The 21,200-nt window shown below is 37.4% G+C and overlaps 1 protein-coding gene across 2 annotated transcripts in view; it reads left to right on the top strand.

Annotated features, from left to right (window-relative positions):
• The window catches only part of ARHGAP20 (Rho GTPase activating protein 20), a 123,562-nt gene that overhangs the window by 72,958 nt on the left and 29,404 nt on the right, over positions 1-21,200 (top strand). For both annotated transcript variants that reach the window (XM_032838325.1, XM_032838324.1), the window contains exons 3-8: positions 2,191-2,355; positions 8,327-8,476; positions 14,805-14,846; positions 15,706-15,790; positions 18,667-18,744; positions 21,068-21,134. In XM_032838325.1, the coding sequence (XP_032694216.1) occupies positions 2,191-2,355; positions 8,327-8,476; positions 14,805-14,846; positions 15,706-15,790; positions 18,667-18,744; positions 21,068-21,134 (587 nt within the window). The remainder of the gene's footprint in view (positions 1-2,190; positions 2,356-8,326; positions 8,477-14,804; positions 14,847-15,705; positions 15,791-18,666; positions 18,745-21,067; positions 21,135-21,200) is intronic.

The raw sequence follows: 21,200 nt of genomic DNA, 5'->3' as shown, positions 1-21,200 counted from the left end.
GAAATACATGCTACTTCCACTCACTTCGAATACAGAGTTGTAGACTTTTAGAATGTTAGACCAGAAGATGCTATAGACTCTTGGACAGCAGTGGTTCTCAAACTTCAGCAAGATACATATAAAAAGATATATAACCCAATTGTTCTACATAAGCAAAAGATTTTAAGATGATTCACAAATGAAGTTATACAAATGACCAAAGAGGACATGAGTGTTCAACATCATTAGTCATCAGAGAAGTATAAATTAAAATCGTAATGAGATGTTACCATATAACCATGGGAATGGTCAAAATTTAAAAGACTAACAACACCAAGTGTTGGCAAGGTTATGGAGCAACTGGCACTCTCCCGCAATATTGTTGGGAATAAAAATGGGTACAACCACTTTGGAAAACTAACTGGCAGGGTTTTTTTTAAATTAAACATCTACCTACTCTGTGACCCAGCAGTTCCATTCTTAGATACTTATTCAAGAGAAGTTAAAACATAGGTCACAAAAAGACCAGTACAATATTTAGTAGTTGTTTTATTCATAATAGTTCTTAGATACTTATTCAAGAGAAGTTAAAACATAAGTCACAAAAAGACCAGTACAATATTTAGTAGTTGTTTTATTCATAATAGCTAAAAACTAGAAAGAGCCCAGGTCCATCAATAGGAGAATGAATAAACATTTGATAAATATATCAAGTTTGATATATTTATATAGTGGAATACTATTCAGCAGCATAAAGAAATGGATTACTGATAAATACTGACTAAAAAATAGCTTCCACAAAGAAGTATATATGGCAGCTCCATTAATGTGAAATTGTAGAACAGGCAAAACTAGGCTTCAGTGGAAAAAAGGTCAGAATAGTGGTTGCCTTAAGGATGATGAGGTGGGATTGACTATTGTAAGGAATATTGAGGGATTTAGAGATTGAACAAGGAAAAAGACATCATTGGGCAGGGTTGCAGGAGAAAATAAGTCCCTCATGGCATGAGACCATCTTGAGGCTTGTGGTCAAATGACCACCATCCAGAAGGGGAAGAGGGCAAGGCAACTCCTGAGGTGAGAAGGATTAGAGAGGGTGTCCCTGGAGCTCATAGGTCTACAGGATAGAGTTCAGTAGCACCGTGGGGAATCTCGGGGTTGGAGAACTCTGATGGACAGCAGTGACTAGGAGTCTTATCATCACTAGGCTCTATCTTATCAAGGCTAGATTGGGAATAGTTATGGGGCATATGCAAAGCAGTCCAGCTACAAATGGCTAAAAATCTGCTCAGCTATTTTTTTTTTAAATAATCGGGAGAGTAAAACTATAAGTTTGGGGCCAATATACTTTTTTTTTTAATTTCTTTTCAGCATAACAGAATTCATTGTTTTTGCACCACACCCAGTGCTCCATGCAATACGTGCCCTCCATAATACCCACCACCTGGCTCCCCCAACCTCCCACCCCCGCCCCTTCAGAACCCTCAGGTTGTTTTTCAGAGTCCATAGTCTCTCATGGTTCATCTCCCCTTCCAATATACTTTTGAGCTGATGGTCTCAGCCAGTGATGACGAAATAAACAGCCCAGGGGCCAATACTTAGAGGTCATCTTCAGCTAAAATACACAACTGAGAAGGGATAAGAGGAAATACTTCGGTGTGATGATAATGTTCCTAGCTTGATAAAGTTTAAGACTATGCAGGTAAAGTATTTGTTAAAACTCAGTGAATATACACCTAAGATTTCTGCATTTCATTGTACACTCATTTTTTTAAATTATAAGCAAATATTGAACTTTAGTTAATGATGTTCATGCCAAAGTATTTAAGGAGAATGAACTGCTAAATATACAGTTTATACTGAAATGCCAAAAATGGAATGGATTATTGAATAGATAGAAGGACAGATAGTTGGATACATATATGATAAAGCAAGTGCAGTGAAATTTTAATGGTAAAATCCAGGTTGGGGTATACATGTGTTTATTATAAAACGTACAACTTGGTTCTGTGTTTGAAAATTTTCATAATGAGATGTAAAAGACCACAGTGTAGAGAAAGACTGAGGTACCAATTAGGAAACTATGCCATTGCATTAAAAAAGATACAGAGAGCTTTATATTTCTTGGCCAACTAGAAGCTATAATTTTATAGAACTCGATCCTATATTTGATCATTTGACGAAAAATCTGTGGTGATTCATCTGTTACAGGGAAAGTCCTTCTGCCAACGTGGATACATGTACATTTCTGTCCTCATTTGTGTGCTCCAGTAGGACTCTGCTAATTGATGGCCGGGTAGAACTCAAAAGAGGCCTGCAGAGGCAGGAGCGGCATCTTTTCCTGTTCAATGATCTGTTTGTTGTGGCCAAAATCAAGTAAGTATACTGTAAACCCTCTCCCAGTTTATAAAATTGCATTCCCACTAACAAAGATAACCTTTCTGCTCAGTGCTTACTGTAAAGAATGTCTGGCCTCTGTTACCATAACTAATATCTGAAGTAAGTTTAATAGTTTTGTTTTGTTTTATTTTTGCAAAAAAAAAAAAGTTTCAGTTTTTTCATTCAATAAGTGTTCATTTAGGTCCCACTCTTGCCATGTTCTGAATACATACAGGGGACACAGTACACGATGTGATGGGTATTGTCCCTGCTTTTTTGGCCTCTTTATTTTAACATGTGGGAGAAATTACAGATTGTGATTAGTGCTATGAAGAAAATTGGGGGCAGGGTGAAATAAAATATGGGATATATGTTAGGTAGCCATAGTTGAGGGGAAAAAAATCATTGAAGACTGAAAAGCAACCAGCCATTCAGATATTAGGAGGATGAGCATTCTAGACAGAGGGAAGAGCAGACCCAAAGGTGGTAGGAAAGCTTTGTCCTTTCAAGGAGCTAAAGGAAAGCTTCTGTAACTGGAGCATAATGAGGAGGAGAGGAATATGAATTGAGGTTGGAGAAATAGACAAGGATCAGGTTACCAGGACCTTGTCAGCTGTGTAATCTATTCCCATGTAACAAATTACCCCAAAACCGCAGTTTATAACTGCAAACATCTCATACGCAGGAACACATATCCGTACTGAGGAATCTCGTGCTGAGGAAGTGGCTTTGCCATGTTCTGACTGCTCGTGAGGCTGCAGTCAAGCTGTTGACTGGGTTGTAATCATCTTACAGCTTGACTGACGCTGGCGAATCCACCTCTCTGCTCACTCATGTGGATGCTGGCAGGCCTCCGTTCCTCCCTGGCTGTTGGCCAGACCTTGTGGTTCCTCCCTATGCGGGTGTCTTCTCAGGGCTGCTCATAACATGGGATTGCTTCCTCCGAAGTGGAAGATCCATGAGTGTGAGATGGAGTGTAGGGCAGGCGAGAGAACACCCCAGACAGAAGCCACAGCCCTTCGTAACCTGAATTTTGAGGCGGCGTACCATCATTTCTAACGTATGCTATTGGCCACTCGGACCAGCCTTAGTGCAGCAGGGAAGACAACTATGCAAGGGTGGGAATATCAGGAAGCAGGGATCGCTGGGGGCCATCTTGGAGGCCAAGTACAGCAAAGGCTATGTTAAGGAATTGGGATTTTATTCAAAGGGATTTTAATTAGGGGAGTACTATAATGCAGTTCATATTTTTAAGATCTTGTTTCTGGCTCTGAGAGGTAATAGATTAGAGGGTAGGCAAGAGTAGAGAAGCAAGGAGACTGGGCAGGGGGATAGAATAGTCCCAATGAAACACAATGAGGGCTTTATCTGGGGAAGTGGCAGTTCAGTGAAGGAGACACACATATTTGGAATATACTTGAGAGGTAACCAAAAGAATTTACTTTCCACTCAGTACTAAATGCCTTGTGCATTTAACTCTCTGCCTAGAACATGGTGGTTGCTCCTTGTTCCATCCTCCCCACTCTCATGGTTTATCAAACCCAGTAGAAGATAAGAGTATTTTAATAAATCCAGTACCATCAAAGGGATTTTTAGTCACTAGAGAATAGTAAATACTTTTTTCTGCTATCTTCACTCTCACACCTAAGTTATACCATGCCATAAATAAGACATGGCCACAGCTAAATTCTAATTTTGCACAGCAGTATATTTAGTATGAGTGGGGTGAATAATGGTAAAGACCTCACAGTTATTTGGATCTTATTGTATGTTAGGTATTTTTCTAGAGACTAACCTGCATAGCTGTTCTATCAGGCAGATATTATTTTTCTCTTGTTACAGAAGAAATTGATACTCAGAGAAGTTAAATTACTTCACTAAGATCCCAAAGGTAGCCATTAGTTGAGCCCACATTTGAACATGGGTCCATCTTACTTCAAAATCTGCTGTCTCTATTACCCCTTTTCCAATGGATTTCACAGAAAATTCCTCCACAGAAAGTTTTTGTTTTCTTTTATGCGATGAGTAAAAGTTCTTAACTAGTAAGAAACAGTATTTCAGTTCTTTCTTTAACATTTTTTAAAGATTTGTTTATTTATTTATTTGATAGAGTTCACAAGTAGGCAAAGAGGCAGGCAGAGAGAGAGGAGGAAGCAGGCTCCTCACTGAGCAGAGAGCCGGATGCGGGGCTCGATCCCAGGAGCCTGGGATCATGACCTGAGCCCAAGGCAGAGGTTTTAACCCACTGAGCCACCCAGGCGCCCTTAGTATTTCAGTTCTTTAATAAATACCCAGAAGTGGGATTTCTGGATCATATAATATTTCTGTTCTTAATTTTTTAAAAGATTTTATTTATTCATTTGGAAAAAAGAGACACAACAAGAGAGGGAACACAAGCATGGGGAGTGGGAGAGAGAGAAGCAAGCTTCCTGCCAAGCAGGAAGCCCGATGCAGGTCTTGATCCAGGACACTGGGATCATGACCCGAGCCAAGGCAGACGCTCAGTGACCGAACCACCCAGACGCCCCTCTGTATTTAGTTTTTTGAGAAACCTCCATATTGTTGTCCTAGTGGTTGCCCCATTTTACATTCCCACCAACAGTGTGCAAGGGCTCCAATTCCTCCATGTCCTTACCAATACTGGTTGTCTTTTTGTCTTTTTTGCTGTGTTTGGGGGTTCTTTTTTTAATAACAGCCATTCTGACAGTGTGAGGTGATATCTTAAGTTTTAACAGCATTAGTAAGATTGAAATCTTACCAGGTATTCTTTTCCAACCACGATGGAATGAAACTCAAAATCAGGCAAAGCTTTAAGCATGTTTTAGGAGAACTAGTCCCCTGTGATGTCTTCCCTGTCACTTCTCACCCTTTGATGGAGGATTGGGTTGTACCCTTGATCATTAATTTGTTGAAATGATGTGAGAGCTTAATCATGTACTTGGCGAACAGATTCACTGCACTAAGTTCAATATTTCTTTGTCTCACCTTCAGGCTCCATTTAGAAACTGCTTTCAGTCTGTAGGTTGATGGCATAGAAATAAATTCAAGTGGGATAACAAATTACCAGCTGTCCCATATTTATTTAGTGAAACTAAGGGGATTTTAGTGAGTGAACTAGTACAAAGGGTTTTCAATTTTTGGCTTTTATTGGCTAAGGTATCTTACTCACTTTGCACTGAATGTTGACAGTGTTTACCTAAAATTCTGTTGAGTTTATTGTCCTTCTTTTCCATACTTCATTAGAATAAGTATTACAACTGAATGGGAACTTTGTGACCAATTTTGATATTCACTAGAAAGCTAAAGAAAAGGCTATTTTTCCAATAGAAGTATGGCTTTTCATCTTTCAAGATGTTTAAAAACTTTAAAGTATTTAGAAAGAAGTTAATATTCTATCAGTAATTATAGAGCAACCATTTGTAATTTACTGAAAGGAAATGACTATTCATTATTAGTAGAATTACCATCAGACACTTGTGGAATACACTACTTCAAACATACTTAGTAAAACATCTCTGTCTTCAAATGCAGGGAAATTTCCCTAGAATCCCGTATATTTCAAAGTTCACTGGGATTCCTTCTAGTATAATGATGGGAACATAGGAAAATAAGGAAATAGATCCTTATCTTAACAAATTTGTAGTAAGGGACTACATTGTAGAAATAAAGAATTACTTTTTGGGTTGTTACTTTTTTTTTTTTTCAGCCAGTTCACATTAGATTCAAACTTTTAAATTTCTGTTAGAATAGTCTAATACTATTAGAAGTTGAGTGTGAAAAATATGAAGAAACACACTATGATACCAGGACTAAATGTAAAATTTTATTTAATACTGGTTTCAAGTATTTTGAAGCTACTCCATTTATCTTTGTCGGGCATAAGTGTTTGTGAGGTTCCTGTCCACCTGTATAGTAAACAGTTTCATCAGAAAGCCTTATAGGTAAAGAGAGAGAAAAGTAAGACTGGGGGCACCTGGCCAACTCAGAAGAGCATCCAACTCTTGATCTCCAGGGTCAGGAGTTTGAGGCTCACGTTGGGTAGAGATTACTCAGATAAATAAAACTTAAAAAAAAAAAAAATAAGGCTGAAAATAGAAAAACTGAAGGACACTTCATGGTAAAATGCTTCCATCCAGATGTTGTACAAGACCGACAATATCCAGTGCTTTTTACAGACATGCAGTAGTTCAGAGCATGAAATAAGCTCAGAATTCAACACTGTTCAAGTTAGAGTCTAGCTGTGCTAGCTAAGCTGTTTGATTCTTGGCAAGTTGCTTAGCTACATCTCTCCATGGCTCCATTTCTTTATCTATAAAGTGAGGATTAAACTAAATAATGTTTGTAAAGTGTTTACCACAATGACTGACTGGCACGTGGGAAGTTCTCAGTAAATATGAGCCAATAGAAGTGAAGTGATTGTTTACACATTGAGATTAACCTCTTGTATCAGGAGATGGATGATCTTGATGTTTCATTGATCTAGGGAAAGAATCATTGTAGTGACTTCTTTCCAGGGCAGTAAATGTGAGAAGTTCCCACCTGTTATCTGAAGTACCTGATACAGAGAGAGACCCGCATTAGGAAACACAAACTGTAAAAAGAGAAATGGGAACATACCTTTCTTTCCAAAAGATTTGTAGTTTTTGTTTTATATTACCTAAATAGTCACTTTCAAAAAATAAGATTTTTTAACCAAAAAATACAAAGGAATAAAATTTTATCTTCAATTGAGTCTGTTTCATTTTGAAAAATCTGAAGATTCATAGCAACAGGATGAAAAATAATTGAAAGAAACATAGACATCTTTAGAGCCACAAGGCTCTTTCCTATCACACTTACATTAAGTGTGCCCTACAGGAAGTATAAAGGAAGCTTCGAATCTAGACTGTCCTTCCTGTGTAGCTCCTGCATGATCCTTTTTCATTTTATAAATCCTTCTAAAGAGTTCTGGCTTTAAATATTCCATGAAGGAGTTTAGGACTACTGCCATATGAAGTATCTTTGATCTCATGTGAACTTTTTCTGTTTCCACAAATGGTTCTGAATGGTAGGAAGTGTGCAAGTTTCCCTGAGCATTCTCTTTATCTTTCCCAGTGCCTTCTAACTCACTCACTCCTAGGTCCGTTGTGAGCATTAAATCTGTGAATTTAGGTCAAGAGATAATGGTGGTTTCAATATCAGGTTCTAAGGGAGATTAGGTAGAAATTGTCAAAAAGCAATTTCATTGCCAACTTAAAGTTGGTCACCCTCTGGGTCCTTGGAGATAAATATTAAGTGTGTTAACTCCACTGAAGTATAGTACTCTCTGTTGTTGTTTTTTTCCCCAGTCTAGGTCAGGGTCTGTTTTTTGGCTATAGTTTTTCATTTTCGTCAGAATATAAGAGAAAATGATATGAACAAAGTATTAAGAAAGGAAATTTAAACTTTGCTTGTAAAGACAAGAAAATGTTGTACCCAATCAGTGGGAAATACATTGAAAAGTTCTCTAATTAATTCCAGAAAATATTTTTTAAGTGCATCTATCTCTCTTAAGGTGAAAATTTTATAAATATTTTCGTAAATAATGTGTACTTTAATCTTTTGTTCAGCCACTCAAACTTTTTGGAGTAGGCACGTTAAAAATAATAAATGAAATTTTTAGAACAGCAGTAAATTTAAAATTTATTATAATTGTAAATTCCAAATACAATGCTCAACATAGAACAATAAAGTAGGCGGTATATGGCCATTTGCTGCCCATAGACACAAGCGTGAGGACTAATACACCAAATGTTTCAAAGGCCTTTTTGGGCCAAAGGTAACCAACTGACCTACAGTTTCCTGTAGTAAGCACTGAAGTTACAAACAATGAATAAGACATTCTTTGCCCATTATTAGTGGAAACTGTCCTTTATCACAAGTACAGAAGCTCTCATAAAATTTAAGAAACAAAATAACAAGAAGTCCTGTCTGGTTTTTATCTTTTTAGATATAACAACAACTTTAAGATAAAAAATAAAATAAAACTAAGTGACATGTGGACAGCAAGTTGTGTGGATGAAGTGGGAGAAGGCAACACCAATGCCCTGAAATCCTTTGTCTTGGGATGGCCCACTGTGAACTTCGTGGCCACTTTCAGGTAAGAACCATAGCTGTGCCTGTATTGACATGTTAAATACAGTCAACGAGGTGATTTCTAGGATGGAAAGAAAAAGGTCAATTAAATCTTGTTCTGATTTTTTAAAGGAAAATATTTTATTCTGATTGAGTTATTCTGAAATCAGTAACTCATCTTTCAGCATACCCCAATTGGCCTTATTTCTCCCCAAGAACTTTTCATTAAGGTATGTGGAGCGTAATGGTAAATACTGAGAACGTTGGAGTTGTTTATCTTGGTCTGACCAGTAATTTTTAAAGGGGCTCTGCTAAAGCACCTAGGGCCTATGGAAGAGGAATTGGGTGGTCAGAGCTCTGGGGCCGCCGTTCTTCCAGCCTCCCCTTCCCTCGTGTTCACATACTGCTTTACCTAGTGAGCTTTCAATTTGGTCTTTTCAACCCAATGAAATAGACTTTTACTGAAAAATTTTATAAAATAGTCCAATTAAGTTTAAATAACTGTTTTATACTCCCAATTTTTTTAAGATTATCTATTTATTTATTTGAGAGCCAGAACAAGAGGAGGGAGGAGCAGAGGGAGAGGGAGAAAGAGACTCCCAAGCAGACTCCCTGCTGAGCATGGAGACACCTGCCCCCTGCCCCTGCCCAATGTGGGTCTCCATTCCATGACCCTGATATCATGACCCAAGCCAAAATCAAAAGTCAGACACTTAACCAACTGAGCCACCCAGGCACCCCTAAACTCCCAAATTTCCTAAAGAAGTAGTTTTTAAATATAGACATAAAGTTAATGATATGAAATAATGGGGTGCCTGAACTGAACATCAGGTTGGCATAGAGATGTGACCCTCAGAAGCAAATTTATGACTCAGGAAGTGAAAGTTAGTTTCCTAAGATTCACCCCTTGACTGGGATAAGGTTGGAGATTATATAAATAGAGAATCTTTGTACTCTTATCCTAAACATGCTAAATTGGCACTTCTCAGGTCAGGATGAGCATATCAAAATTCACACTTGTGGGGCACCTGGGTGGCTCAGTGGGTTGGGCCGCTGCCTTCGGCTTGGGTCGTGATCTCAGGGTCCTGGGATCGAGTCCCGAATCGGGCTTTCTGCTCAGTGGGGAGCCAGCTCCCCCACACCGCCTGCCTCTCCGTCTACTTGTGATTTCTCTCTGTCAAATAAATAAATAAAATCTTAAAAAAAAAATTCACACTTGTGATTTTGAACAGGTGCATGCTCAAATCCAGTGTTTGTTTTACACTTAAGGAGTTGGGAGTTCACATGCACATGTTTTTCTTTCGGTTTCTTCTTCCCCACTACCACTAGACACCTCAGGCATCATTCTAAGTAACTAAATAACCAAATTTTTCTAAATTTTTCTAAATAACCAAAATTTTCCAAACTATTAATCTTCTTTTTTTTGTTTTTTAAGATTTTGTTTATTTATATGACAGACAGAGATCACAAGTAGGCAGAGAGGGGCAGAGAGAGGGAAGCAGGCTCCCTGCTGAGCAGAGAGCCCGATGCAGGGCTCAATGCCAGAGCAGGGATCATGACCTGAGCTGAAGACAGAGGCTTAACCCACTGAGCCACCCAGGCACCCCCAAACTGTTAATCTTCTAATAAAAACAGGCATATCATTAAATTCTATTATGCATTATTGGCCTACCACAAGATTTTAAAAACTTGTTTAGAACTGTATGTCTGTATCATTCTCTGCATATCTTGTTTTCCATGACAGATTTCTCCAGATAATATCATTTTCTGTTGCTTGATCTCCTTGGAGTTACAGGTGAAAGGAAGTAATATCTAGTAAGGGGCAAAACCACATGATGTCCTTTATTATTTTTTTTTCTTTAGTGGGAGAATGGCAGGAGGGGCAGTGTGGGGAAGGAAAGAGAGAATCCTGGAGCAGAATCCCTGCTGAGTGTGGAGCCTGATGCAGGGATGGATCTCACAACCCTGAGATCATGAAGTGAGCCGAAATCAGGAGTACTTAACCACCTGCGACACTTAACCACCTGAGGCTAATATCTTTAATTAAGGAGTTTCCGTTTAACTTATTTTAAGAAGTGAAAATGTGGAAACAAGTTTTACACACATTGTATTCTTAAAAAAAATTGTACTCTAACCAGATGATTAAGGTTAATTAACATCACTAATGATGCCATGTACCCCTCAATAGAATGTGAGAAGAGCAATTCACCTTTGTGTTATTCCTCAAAACCCATAACCCCAGTCCAAACATGAGAGAAACTTCAAACAAGCCCAAACTGAAGGATATTCTATAGGTTAAACTGACCAGCACTCCTCCAGAATATTACAGTTTAAAAAAAAAAAAACAAAAAAAAAACCAGGAAAAGACTTAGAAACTGTTCTAGACCAATCACTAAGGAGACATGATAACTCAAGGCAATGTGTTATCCTGGGTTGGCATCTAGGATAGAAAAAGGACATTAATGGAAAAACGCAAAGTCTGAAGAGTCAAGAATGCAATTAATAGTAATGTACCAATATTGGCTTCTTAGTTTGAGAAGTTTGGCTTCTTACTTTGCCATTGTAAGAGGATTACTTCAGGAAGGTAAAAGGTATACCAGGGCTCTCTATATTATCTTAGCAAATTCCTGAAAGTCTCAACTTACTTCACATTTAAAAGATTATTTTAAAAAACAAAGTTGTGCTGAAGAGTTTTGGTATGGCAGAGTAAGGCCTTAACAGACTAACCACCCTACAGATAACAAGTGTAAACTCTGAAAAAAATACAACAACAACCACGTAAATGTTCTACAAAGTGAACACAAGTTGGCAGATTTTGGAAAGGAATTGAGACTTGGAAGGAGGCACCAGCAGGGGTGAGTTTCCTGTGTTTAAGGCATTGGCCCAAGGGCAGGCTACGGTCATATCATTGTGCAGGGCAACTAAACTGACAGAAACCCCCAGTCTTTCTGGCCAAACAACCAGACTACAGGGTCTGAGTCAACCACAGCCACAGGAAAGTTAGGGGGGAAATCTCAGAAAAGGAGAGTATCAGAGGAGGGAAACCCCAGATTTTGTATGTAGATTCTACCCACACGTGAGACTGATTGCTGGAGACATGCATGGAGCAGACTCAAAGCAACTTGAAGCTAACGCTAAAAGAACAGAAGCAAAAACATTGACCCTGCAAATGTAACAGTACTCAGTCTGCACACAAAATATTCACAATGTCCAGAATACAATCTAAAATTTCCTCGCATACAAAGAACCAGAAAAGATAATCAATAGAGGCCAATCTTGAAGTGGCCCATGTTGGAACTCTTAGAAAAGAACTTTAAACCAACTTTTTAATTGTGCTCACTAGGTAAAAGGAAAAGCCAACTGAAATGAATGGAAAGATATCTCAGTAGAGAAATAGAAGATATTTTAAAAAGCCAAATGAAAATATTAGAACTGAAAACTGCAGTATCTTAAATTTTCTCTCTCTCTCTCTCTCTCTCTCTCTCTCTATATATATATCCCTTCAATTGCAGAATGGAAATGAAAGATGAAGGAGTCAGTGAATTTGAAGATACATCAATACAGATTATCCAATCAGAAGAATAGAGAAAACAGACTTTTTTTTTTAATGTACTTCTCTATTTGAGAGAGAGAGAGGCAGAGGAAGAGTGAGAGAGATAATCTTAAACGGGTCCCACAACCAGCACAGAGCCCAGCGTATGGCTTGATCTCATGACCCTGATACCTGAGCCAAAATTAAGAGTCAGATGCTTAACTAAGTGACCCAGGCACCTCAAAACAGACAACTTTAATTCAAAATGCATCAGAGACTTGTTAGAAAATACCAAAAGATATAATATACATGTAACTAGAACTCCAGAAGAGGAGAGAGAGGGAATAGGACAGAATTTTTGAAGAAATAATAGTCTGAAAATCTCCCAAGCTTAGTGATTTATATGTATAAATTTAGTAAGCTCAGTGAACTCCAAATAAGAGTATGAAGAAAATTTCACCTAGTTGCGTTACAAACTGCTATAAACCAAAGATAAGAGAAAATCTTAAAAGTAGCCAGAGAAAAACGACACATTACATATAGGAGAACAACGATTTGCATCATCGTGGCTTTTTCATCAGAAACTATGGCAATTTCAGAAGACAATGGAATGGCATCTTTATTTAAAAGTGTTAGAAAAAAACTTTGAACCTAGACTACTGTATCCAGCAAAGATAGCCTTCAATAATTAAAATCAAATAAAGATATTTTTTTAACTCTAAGAATTTATTCCATCAGAACTTTGCTACCCAAAAAAAAAGAAAAAAAAAAGCAGACAGGTTTTTTTAGGAAGGAGGGGTTGAAGAACATCAGAAATGGTATACATCAGTCAACGTTAAGAAAAATCTAGGCCATGATCAGCTTAAAATGACATCAGGATAGCAGCTCAAGAAGCGGGTTCTCCTAGCCAGTCACTACAATATCTATAAAGAAACCAAAAATGTAAAGGACTAATAGCTTTGAAATCTAAGACTGATAACTGCCACAATCAGTGAGAAATTCCCGATTGTGTCAAGGGGAAAACACAAGAGACTACATAGATCAGTCTCAGTGGGTTAACCTGACACACTTCATAAGTTGTTTATTTTCAAAGGAATGCATGCTATGTATTCAAACAATAGAACACTATACAGCAATGAGAATGAACAGTCTAAAACCACATACGGTAATATGGGGAAGTCTCATAAACATAGTGTTGGATGAAAGAAGCCAGACACAAAATAGTACATACTGTCTGGTTACATTTATAATAAAGAAAACATAACCATCCTGTTCTGTTAGAAGTCAGGATAGTAGGGGCGGTGGGGAAGCCTGGGTGGCTCAGTGGGTTAAAGACTCTGCCTTCGGCTCAGGTTATGATCCCAGGGTCCTGGAATCGAGTCCCTCATCGGGCTCTCTGCTCAGCAGGGAGCCTGCTTCCCCCCCCCCCCCCCCTGCCTCTCTGCCTACTTGTGATCTCTGTCTGTCAAATAAATAAATAAAATCTTTAATAAAAAAAAAAAAAGACGAAGAAGTCAGGATAGTGGGAATTAGTGCCTGAAAAGGAGCACAAGCAGTCCTCCCGAGGTGATTTTCTGTTTCATAATCTGAGCTTTAGTCACATGGGTGTGTTCAATTTGTGAAAAATGCTCAAGCTGTACACTTAAGCATTATACAACTTTTCTGTGTATCTTACATGTCAATAAAAAGTTTAAAAAATATTAAGTGTTTTAAAGAGCCAATTTCTTTAACTGCTTTGAAGAAAGTTCACAGGTCCAAAGAAAACTCACCTATATTTCAACACAGTTTTTTGCCAAATAAATCCAAGATTTGATACAAATGAACCTAGAAAATCTTCTGTTTGGGAAGGGTAAATATACTAGAAGTTTATAAGGAACTGTGGAAGGTGAAAATTGGATGGTCAGTAAAAGAGATGTAGTGTACTTTCAGATGCCCAATCCTGGGAGTTGTGTATGGAGAAAATTGCTAAGCAACAACAGACTTAGAAACAAATTACAAATACTTGTTAAGTGTATTTTTTCTGGAACAAGAAAATAATAAAGAGTTTCCAGCTTGTTGAGATTAGAAATGTGGTTTAAAACTGAGTAACAAGACCATATAGAAATAAATACTGAAATATTTTCAAGATTAAGAATTAAATGTAGCCATAACTTCAGAAAAATTATCACTAGTGATTTAGATGTAAATGAGTTGATCTTAAAAGATTGTAGTAATTAAGAATAGGTTTTCTGTGAATTCACTAAATTAAAATCCTGCTATATGTGTAAATATTTCTTTTCCCGACAGGAAAACTGGTTTCTGGGCTCAGTAGAGAAATAGAAGATATTTCCATCAACATGCCAAATTTCTCTTTAATCTCTAATCTCAAATTGAGCACATTTTCTGTTTGTATGGCAATTAAAGCCACAATTAGCCCAGTTTTACAGACGTGGAAACGAGCTTAGAGATGTGAAGTGATTGACTCATGATCAGGTAGCTTTGCGTATGTTTTTGAAGCCAGGTGTTTAGATTCCAGATCAAATACTCATTCCGTCGTAACGGTTATACTTATCAAAGAGCCATAAAGTAAGAAAATGGCCCAGTCTTGGATCCATTTGGAGGTTTGACTAGACGGTGTGGTTTGACTGTACTTGACTGTGTGGTTTTCTGTGATGGGGTTTTCCCCTGCGGATTCTCCAGAGCACAGTTAGGCCGGAGCTGCCCTGTTGTGCCGCTTCCTCAGTAACAGCTGCTAATATTTTGTCTGGATTGACAGTCTCAGATACGTTAGCATAAATGTGTTACGTGTTTAATTTTTTTCTCCTATTTTCTTTGATTGCAGTTCTCCAGAACAAAAGGACAAATGGCTCTCTCTCCTTCAGAGGTATTAATCTTCAACCTGTAGTTAAAAGAATTAAATTCTTCTATGCAAAGATGTGCCCCAAACTATTCCTCTTTTCCTTAGTAGAAATTACTCATCTGTCCTCAAAATAAATACTGTTTGAACTGTACACCAGCTACTACTTACTGTAACCAGTGTTCTCTTTGGTACATGTATTCCTTACTTTCTAGGAAGGAGAACATTGAGGTATGGTTAGACAGAAATTAGTCATCTCTCCCATTTCCGTGTCTCCAACCTAACATTTGGAGCAAACAGTTTCCTCAGAAACATGTATTAGGTTTCCATATATGGAAGGTTTTCTGCCAAGCAAAAATCAATTATTTCCCTCACCTTTGAATATACAGACTAAATGGTGAATCGAGGTTTCTCTCTTATTTCCATAACCCTTTCCTCCTTCCTCCCCTTGCTACTTTCCTAAGGGAAGACTTACACTCTACCCGAGAGCTAAATGAGAAGTAAAATGCCACTATCTTGGTTTGGTGTAATAAAATATTATATATGTTTCTGTACTTGTCAGTAAGTTTCCAGGCCTGTCCGGGGAAGGGGGGAAAGCTTGGAAGACAAAATGCCACCCAGAGGTGCCTAAACCCAACTGTGCTTCTCAGACCTCATTGGGAATAGATCTCCCATTCGTTTTCGTGCCCTTACCTGATGTCCTGAGAATCTGATTCTCTTCCAACCCATAATGTAATCCAAATTTGCTGAGTCTTTCCATCTGTCTTTTAAAACATAGCATATAAGTATATTGAAAATATTAGCAAAATAAATTGATTTTAAAATAAACCATTAGCAAAATCCATCTGACTCAGTGTTGTTTTGGGTTGTTGTTGCATTTGATTAGATACATCAATCTAGAGAAAGAGAAGGACTACCCGAAGAGCATTCCCCTCAAAATCTTCGCCAAGGACATTGGGAATTGTGCCTATGTAAGTGTTTCTAAGCCAGAAAATTAAATTCCAAGTCCCTGCATAAAGCAGAGCACCGTGGATGAAAAGAGACAGGCAGGCAGACAGACAGATAGACTGTGGATGCGCTATGGAAGGCAAGCATTTAGAAATAGCGTTGTGGGAAAATGCATTTTCCTGGGTCTAAGTATGTCTTTGTATATGCGAAAAGTAAACCCTAGAGAAAATGACACAAGAGAAATTCACATGAACTACAGTATTTCATACTAATCCTCGGAAAGAGTATTGCTTGTCAGATGTCTCTTTCCTCCCTCTGGCATTAATGTTTCTCTGGAGCCTTTAAATAGCAGCTGCAGAGGCTTACAGTAAAGCCATTTTCATAAGGATATAGTTCCTATTAGTATGAAGCAATTTCTTCCAATTTGCCACTTCTTAAGTAGAAGGTGATTTTAGATAGTTCTTCATTCTATTACTCTGTCTTCATTCTTTGAATTTTTAGGAATTGAATCCCTTGGGTTATTAAATGGATGACCTAACAGAGAAGACATTTTTAAGGGATCAGCATGTTTCTGCCTCATATTGGTCAAATAACAATTAAGCCTATTTAGTCTTGGTTATTATGTATAATTTGATGACTGGAAATATAGAATAAATGCCAAGACGTTATCAATGATGAGCAAAATGGAAACTTATGGATGCTTTTATGATACTATACATTGCCATACTTCTCAACAGCTCTGGGTCCCGCTGGAAAAAGATGTAGTACAAAACAGTTATGTTTCGGCCAAAAGCAAAAGTTATGCAAATGTTCTGACATGAGTGCCAGATGTCACTGCTTGGGGGAAATACTCAAATTTTTATGGTGTGAAACTACAAAGATCTACTGTAGCAAAGTAGTAAAATACAAACAAATAAAAACCCACCTCTATTTTGCTGCCAGCTTTAATTTCAGTTGTTGTGGCAAATGGTTATAATTAGGATATTCATGGAAAATCCCTTGAATTTTTTTTTAACATTTTCAGTGTGTGGTAAGTGTGCGTTTGAGAAAGGCCCAGAGTTCCATTCTCTTTGGAAGAGAAGACAAGAGATGTGGTCAGGTTGGACACTCTGTTTTTATCACTAGTACCCTGGTTAACTCAACAATGATAGGACACACTGTCCTTAGCGCTCTGAAGTTACATCATGACAAGAGTCTCCTTTCAGGGAGCTCTGCTTCCAAAAAGAGTGATTCCCCCAAAAATAGGAATGTATGTATGTATGGAAAGCATTCTTTATCCTTGGCCTTTAGTTATACACAGCCTATCCGTGAATTCTGCTAACATGGGGGGAAAAGGCCACATTTTCATTTTTGTCTGTTTGCTTTATTTGTTTACCAGCCAAAGAATACTCTCTGCAGAAATTCATTTGTTTAGTCTGCCAGGAAGGCATGCAAGGAAAAACACACACCTATAATTAGTTTTGAATGTATGTGTCTAATATTAAGAAAAATCATTGTCTTAGAATCCAGATACATTAGGTGACTATTAGTATTACAGGAAAGATTCTTCATTTTACAAAAGACTCATAACAGAATTTCTTTAAAATTTAATTTAAGGATAGGTTTTCAGACTTTAAAAAAAAAAAAGCAGATGCCTTTCATAAAATTATATCTCAAGTTAAAGCCCAATGTATAAAACATCTGTGCCACTCTGGTAGAAGACAGACACTGGGGTGGGTGCTCTAAGCCCTACCTGTTGGCTTCTGAGAGACTTTTGCATAATCTTTGGAGTTCAAGAGCACAATTTGAAATCAATTAGCAAACAAGTTTTAAGAGGCAATTGGTCATGTCAAATAATCAGCTCATAGAGGAAAAAACATACTGTGATGGAAAGATGAATGGTGAATGGTCAGTGGATTTCACTTAACAATTGTTCTTATAACATTTTCATTTTTATATCATTTTGTTTCTGCCTGTACTACTTATTTATACCATTTAGGTCCTGTCAGGGACACAGCCCTAATTGCTGATTCATCTGGTAATTACAATATGTAAAACCTATCTGCCTAGTAAATCCTTGTTTTTTGATAGGGTAGCATTGTCTTACATTTAAATGTCTTAGAATTCAGTGAACTCTATATAGATACCCCCAACTCTTGTTAATCCCTTTTTTGTTTGTTGCAAACTGTTCTTAAGTAGTAATTTCTAACCGTAGTTTAGCACAGAGCTATCAGAGATCTATTCAATAGCAGAGTTGGCAAGAGAATTAAGCTTTCTAAAATTCTCAGTCCTGTTTGCCAGATTCGGTGGTTTTCAGGTATCTGCAGGTTTCAACACTGAAAATCTCGGTAGCCACAGTGTTTGAAATAGTGCTCCATAAATAGTGGTTTTTAAAAATTCTAAACTTTAAATGTTTTTTTGTAGCCAGTTTTTATTCTGATTTTACCTCAGCTTCTTACCATCCAAAGAAATGACTGTGAAACCCACACTGTGAAAACAGTGCTCAGGAACAAGGAGAAAGTGACCCAGTGCTCTCTCATTACGGAAATACAATTTACAATTATGAGGTGATACAGAGCGCTGGCTTCACTGGATTTGGGGTGGTGGTTTGGGAGGGTGGTCCATGTACTTGCTCTCATGTGTGGTTACTCTTTTTCTTTCTTGTTGAAGGTTTTATATTTTGTGAGCTACACATTCTTTGTATTAAGAGAAATAGATGTTTCATCAAAAGGCATAAGGTATAATGGAATGAAAGTAAATTATCATTAAGGGCTTGTTGTTCTACTTAAGTCATGTGCTTTACACTGTTAACACTTGAAATCAAATTTGCCTTTGGGTAATCGTTTCATAATAATTATTTATTCACCTGATTTAATACTCTCTATTTATAACTACATTTCTCATTTCTTTTTTCCTGCAGTCTAAAACTATAACAGTAACAAATTCAGATACAGCAAATGAAGTTATCAACATGTCACTACCAATGCTAGGGATAACTGTAAGTTACTCTACTAAATATTCTCAATTAAAAACAAACTTTGATCCTTTAGAGTCATATAAATATTATCCCTTTCATCATAAGACAGCTAATTACTAGTGATACCAAACTCATATTTTATTCCCAAAAATGGAGAAAAATAAGGACAGTAATACTTTAATATCAGAGGCTACTTCTTATTGACATAAGACTTACGTGAACTCGAAAGCATAATATGATAAGGCTATAATGTTAGAGTGATAATAATATGTATTTTTCCTGTATATGCTATATACGTGTACAGATGGAGGGGTTTCATGGTCTAAGATTCTAATGAGAAAATTCTAACCTCCTTTCCACTTGTCTCTCTGTGACTGTTTTTTCCCTCTACCTCTATCTCCTTTTCTGATTCTTCTCCTTTACCTAATTATTCTTCTATGATCCCAAGATTCCATCCATCTTAGGATGATGAATTCTGAAGGATTTGCTCTGTAGTAGAATGTATACGTGAAGAACCCATAGCTAGAATCTATATTCACTGGCTGTAGATCCAGAAGGTGAGATGGCTGGTACCTCTAATGAATTGGTAAATCAAAAAACAAGATTTGAGTTAGATTGTGAGGTTAAAGAGCTTTAGTGTGCATACCACCTGGTCCCCCGTTTTGCATTTAGCTTCTGCTTCTTTCTGGTTTTGGGGCCAAGGTAAGTTTTTGAAATTTTATTAATGAAGAAGATTGGCATGTTTGAGGATGAGATAGGGAGAAAACTGGAAAGTTCTCATCTCCTCCTTATCAGTAGATAAGCACCACACAGTGGGTCTTATATTAAAAGAAGTGACTTTCAGAAGGTTGGAAACTAAAGGAAGCACTTGAATAATGTCATTTCTTGAGTCAGATTCTCTCTAAATATGAAAGCGCACTGTTACTATGATGTAACATGTCACATGTTTTGGATATGCCATAGTCTGATAAGTTACATTTGGATTTACTCAGACATGGTACTATCATAAGCCCTTAAGCACTCAGAGAAATCAGACTTTAGGGTAAGAAATCTGATTTTTTTTTTTTTTAAGAAATCTGATTTCTTTTGGTAAAGGTTGTAAAGATGTAAGATATGATTAGATTTATATACACTGGGAAGAAAGTGAGTAGTTTAAGGGAAAGGAAAGGAAAGGAAATTAATTAATGACATGACTTATTTTATTTATGCTTTTCCTTTGAAAAAAATGATCCATCTCCTGAGACCAAAAATATTTCTATTCATTATAATTAAGAATTGAGCCTATTTGGTTATACTCTTCTATTCTAAAGGATTATTACAATGTTTTCACATACTACCAGAAAAAAAGGATTTTCATTAGATTGCTTGTTCTCCCTATTTGCAATAAAATTTTATGATTAGAGGACAGGGACAGGAAGTGACAGAGTACAGGAGGGGGCCAGAGGCTGTTCTCCACAGCCAGGACCTTCCATGATAAGGTCAGGACCATGATTTTTAATCAAAAAATAAAGGCAAGAATATTGAATATTGCCAATCTCTTCTGGTCTCACTTAAAACATTTTTACTCTATCCCCTCCTAAAGGATACAGCAAAGTCTACATAATTTAGTATTATGTCTTCCAAGTAAGATTTTTTAGTATTGCTGGACTATAATTCTGCTAGTGAAATATTTCATTGTTTTCTATGACTGGGCCTATTCTCTAGACAGAATTCTTGTCCTTTCTGTTCCCAGGACTGGACTTGCCCAAAATAAAATCAGTGTAGACTGTGCCAGTTACCTATCTCCTCAGAGCCTCTTCGTCATTCTCCTTCTGCTCAGAAATAGCTGAACTAATAATCAGCCTTTGAGATTTTAGATTTTCATCTCAGGCACAGCAGGGTTTTGGCTTTCTGAATACCAAGGATGTCTTTGCAAGGGCTTGCTGGAGATTAAGTCCTGTATTCTCTGAGAAGTCCAGAGACATAGCAGAAGTCAGGACTCTAAAGAAGAGATTAACCTTGTAGAAAACCAGAACATTTCTTTTTGCTTTGTAAAGAGGTCTATAATTTTACTTTCTGTGAGCTACCCATACTTGCGAGAGCCTGCTTCTATGTGGTCTGTGGACCCCTCATCATCACTAGGGAAAAGGGGCATAAGTCCTGAGTACTCTGCTAGGGATGAGACAGGGGAAGATAGGTTGTAGCAATTAATATTGCCATCTTCAGAAACTGTATTCACCCCCATGAACCTGAATAGCATTTACAGCAACCCCACTTTTTTTCAAAACATAAATATGACCCCAAAAAGTGTCCTTATTTAATTACCAAACATGAAAGAATTATCATTACTTCTTTTATCCCCAAGGGCTCTGAGAGAGATTACCAGTTATGGGTCAATTCTGGCAGAGAAGAAGCGCCATACCCACTTATTGGTAAGTTTCTTCAAAAATCTAAGATGAGATTATGATTCTAAATGTCTCAAAGAATTGGTCAGGTGG

Source organism: Lontra canadensis, unplaced genomic scaffold (assembly GCF_010015895.1).
Source record: "Lontra canadensis isolate GAN:19392208 unplaced genomic scaffold, GSC_riverotter_1.0 scaffold104, whole genome shotgun sequence".
NCBI classification, from domain to species: domain Eukaryota; kingdom Metazoa; phylum Chordata; class Mammalia; order Carnivora; family Mustelidae; genus Lontra; species Lontra canadensis.
This window is presented reverse-complemented; position numbering and strand designations above follow the sequence as displayed.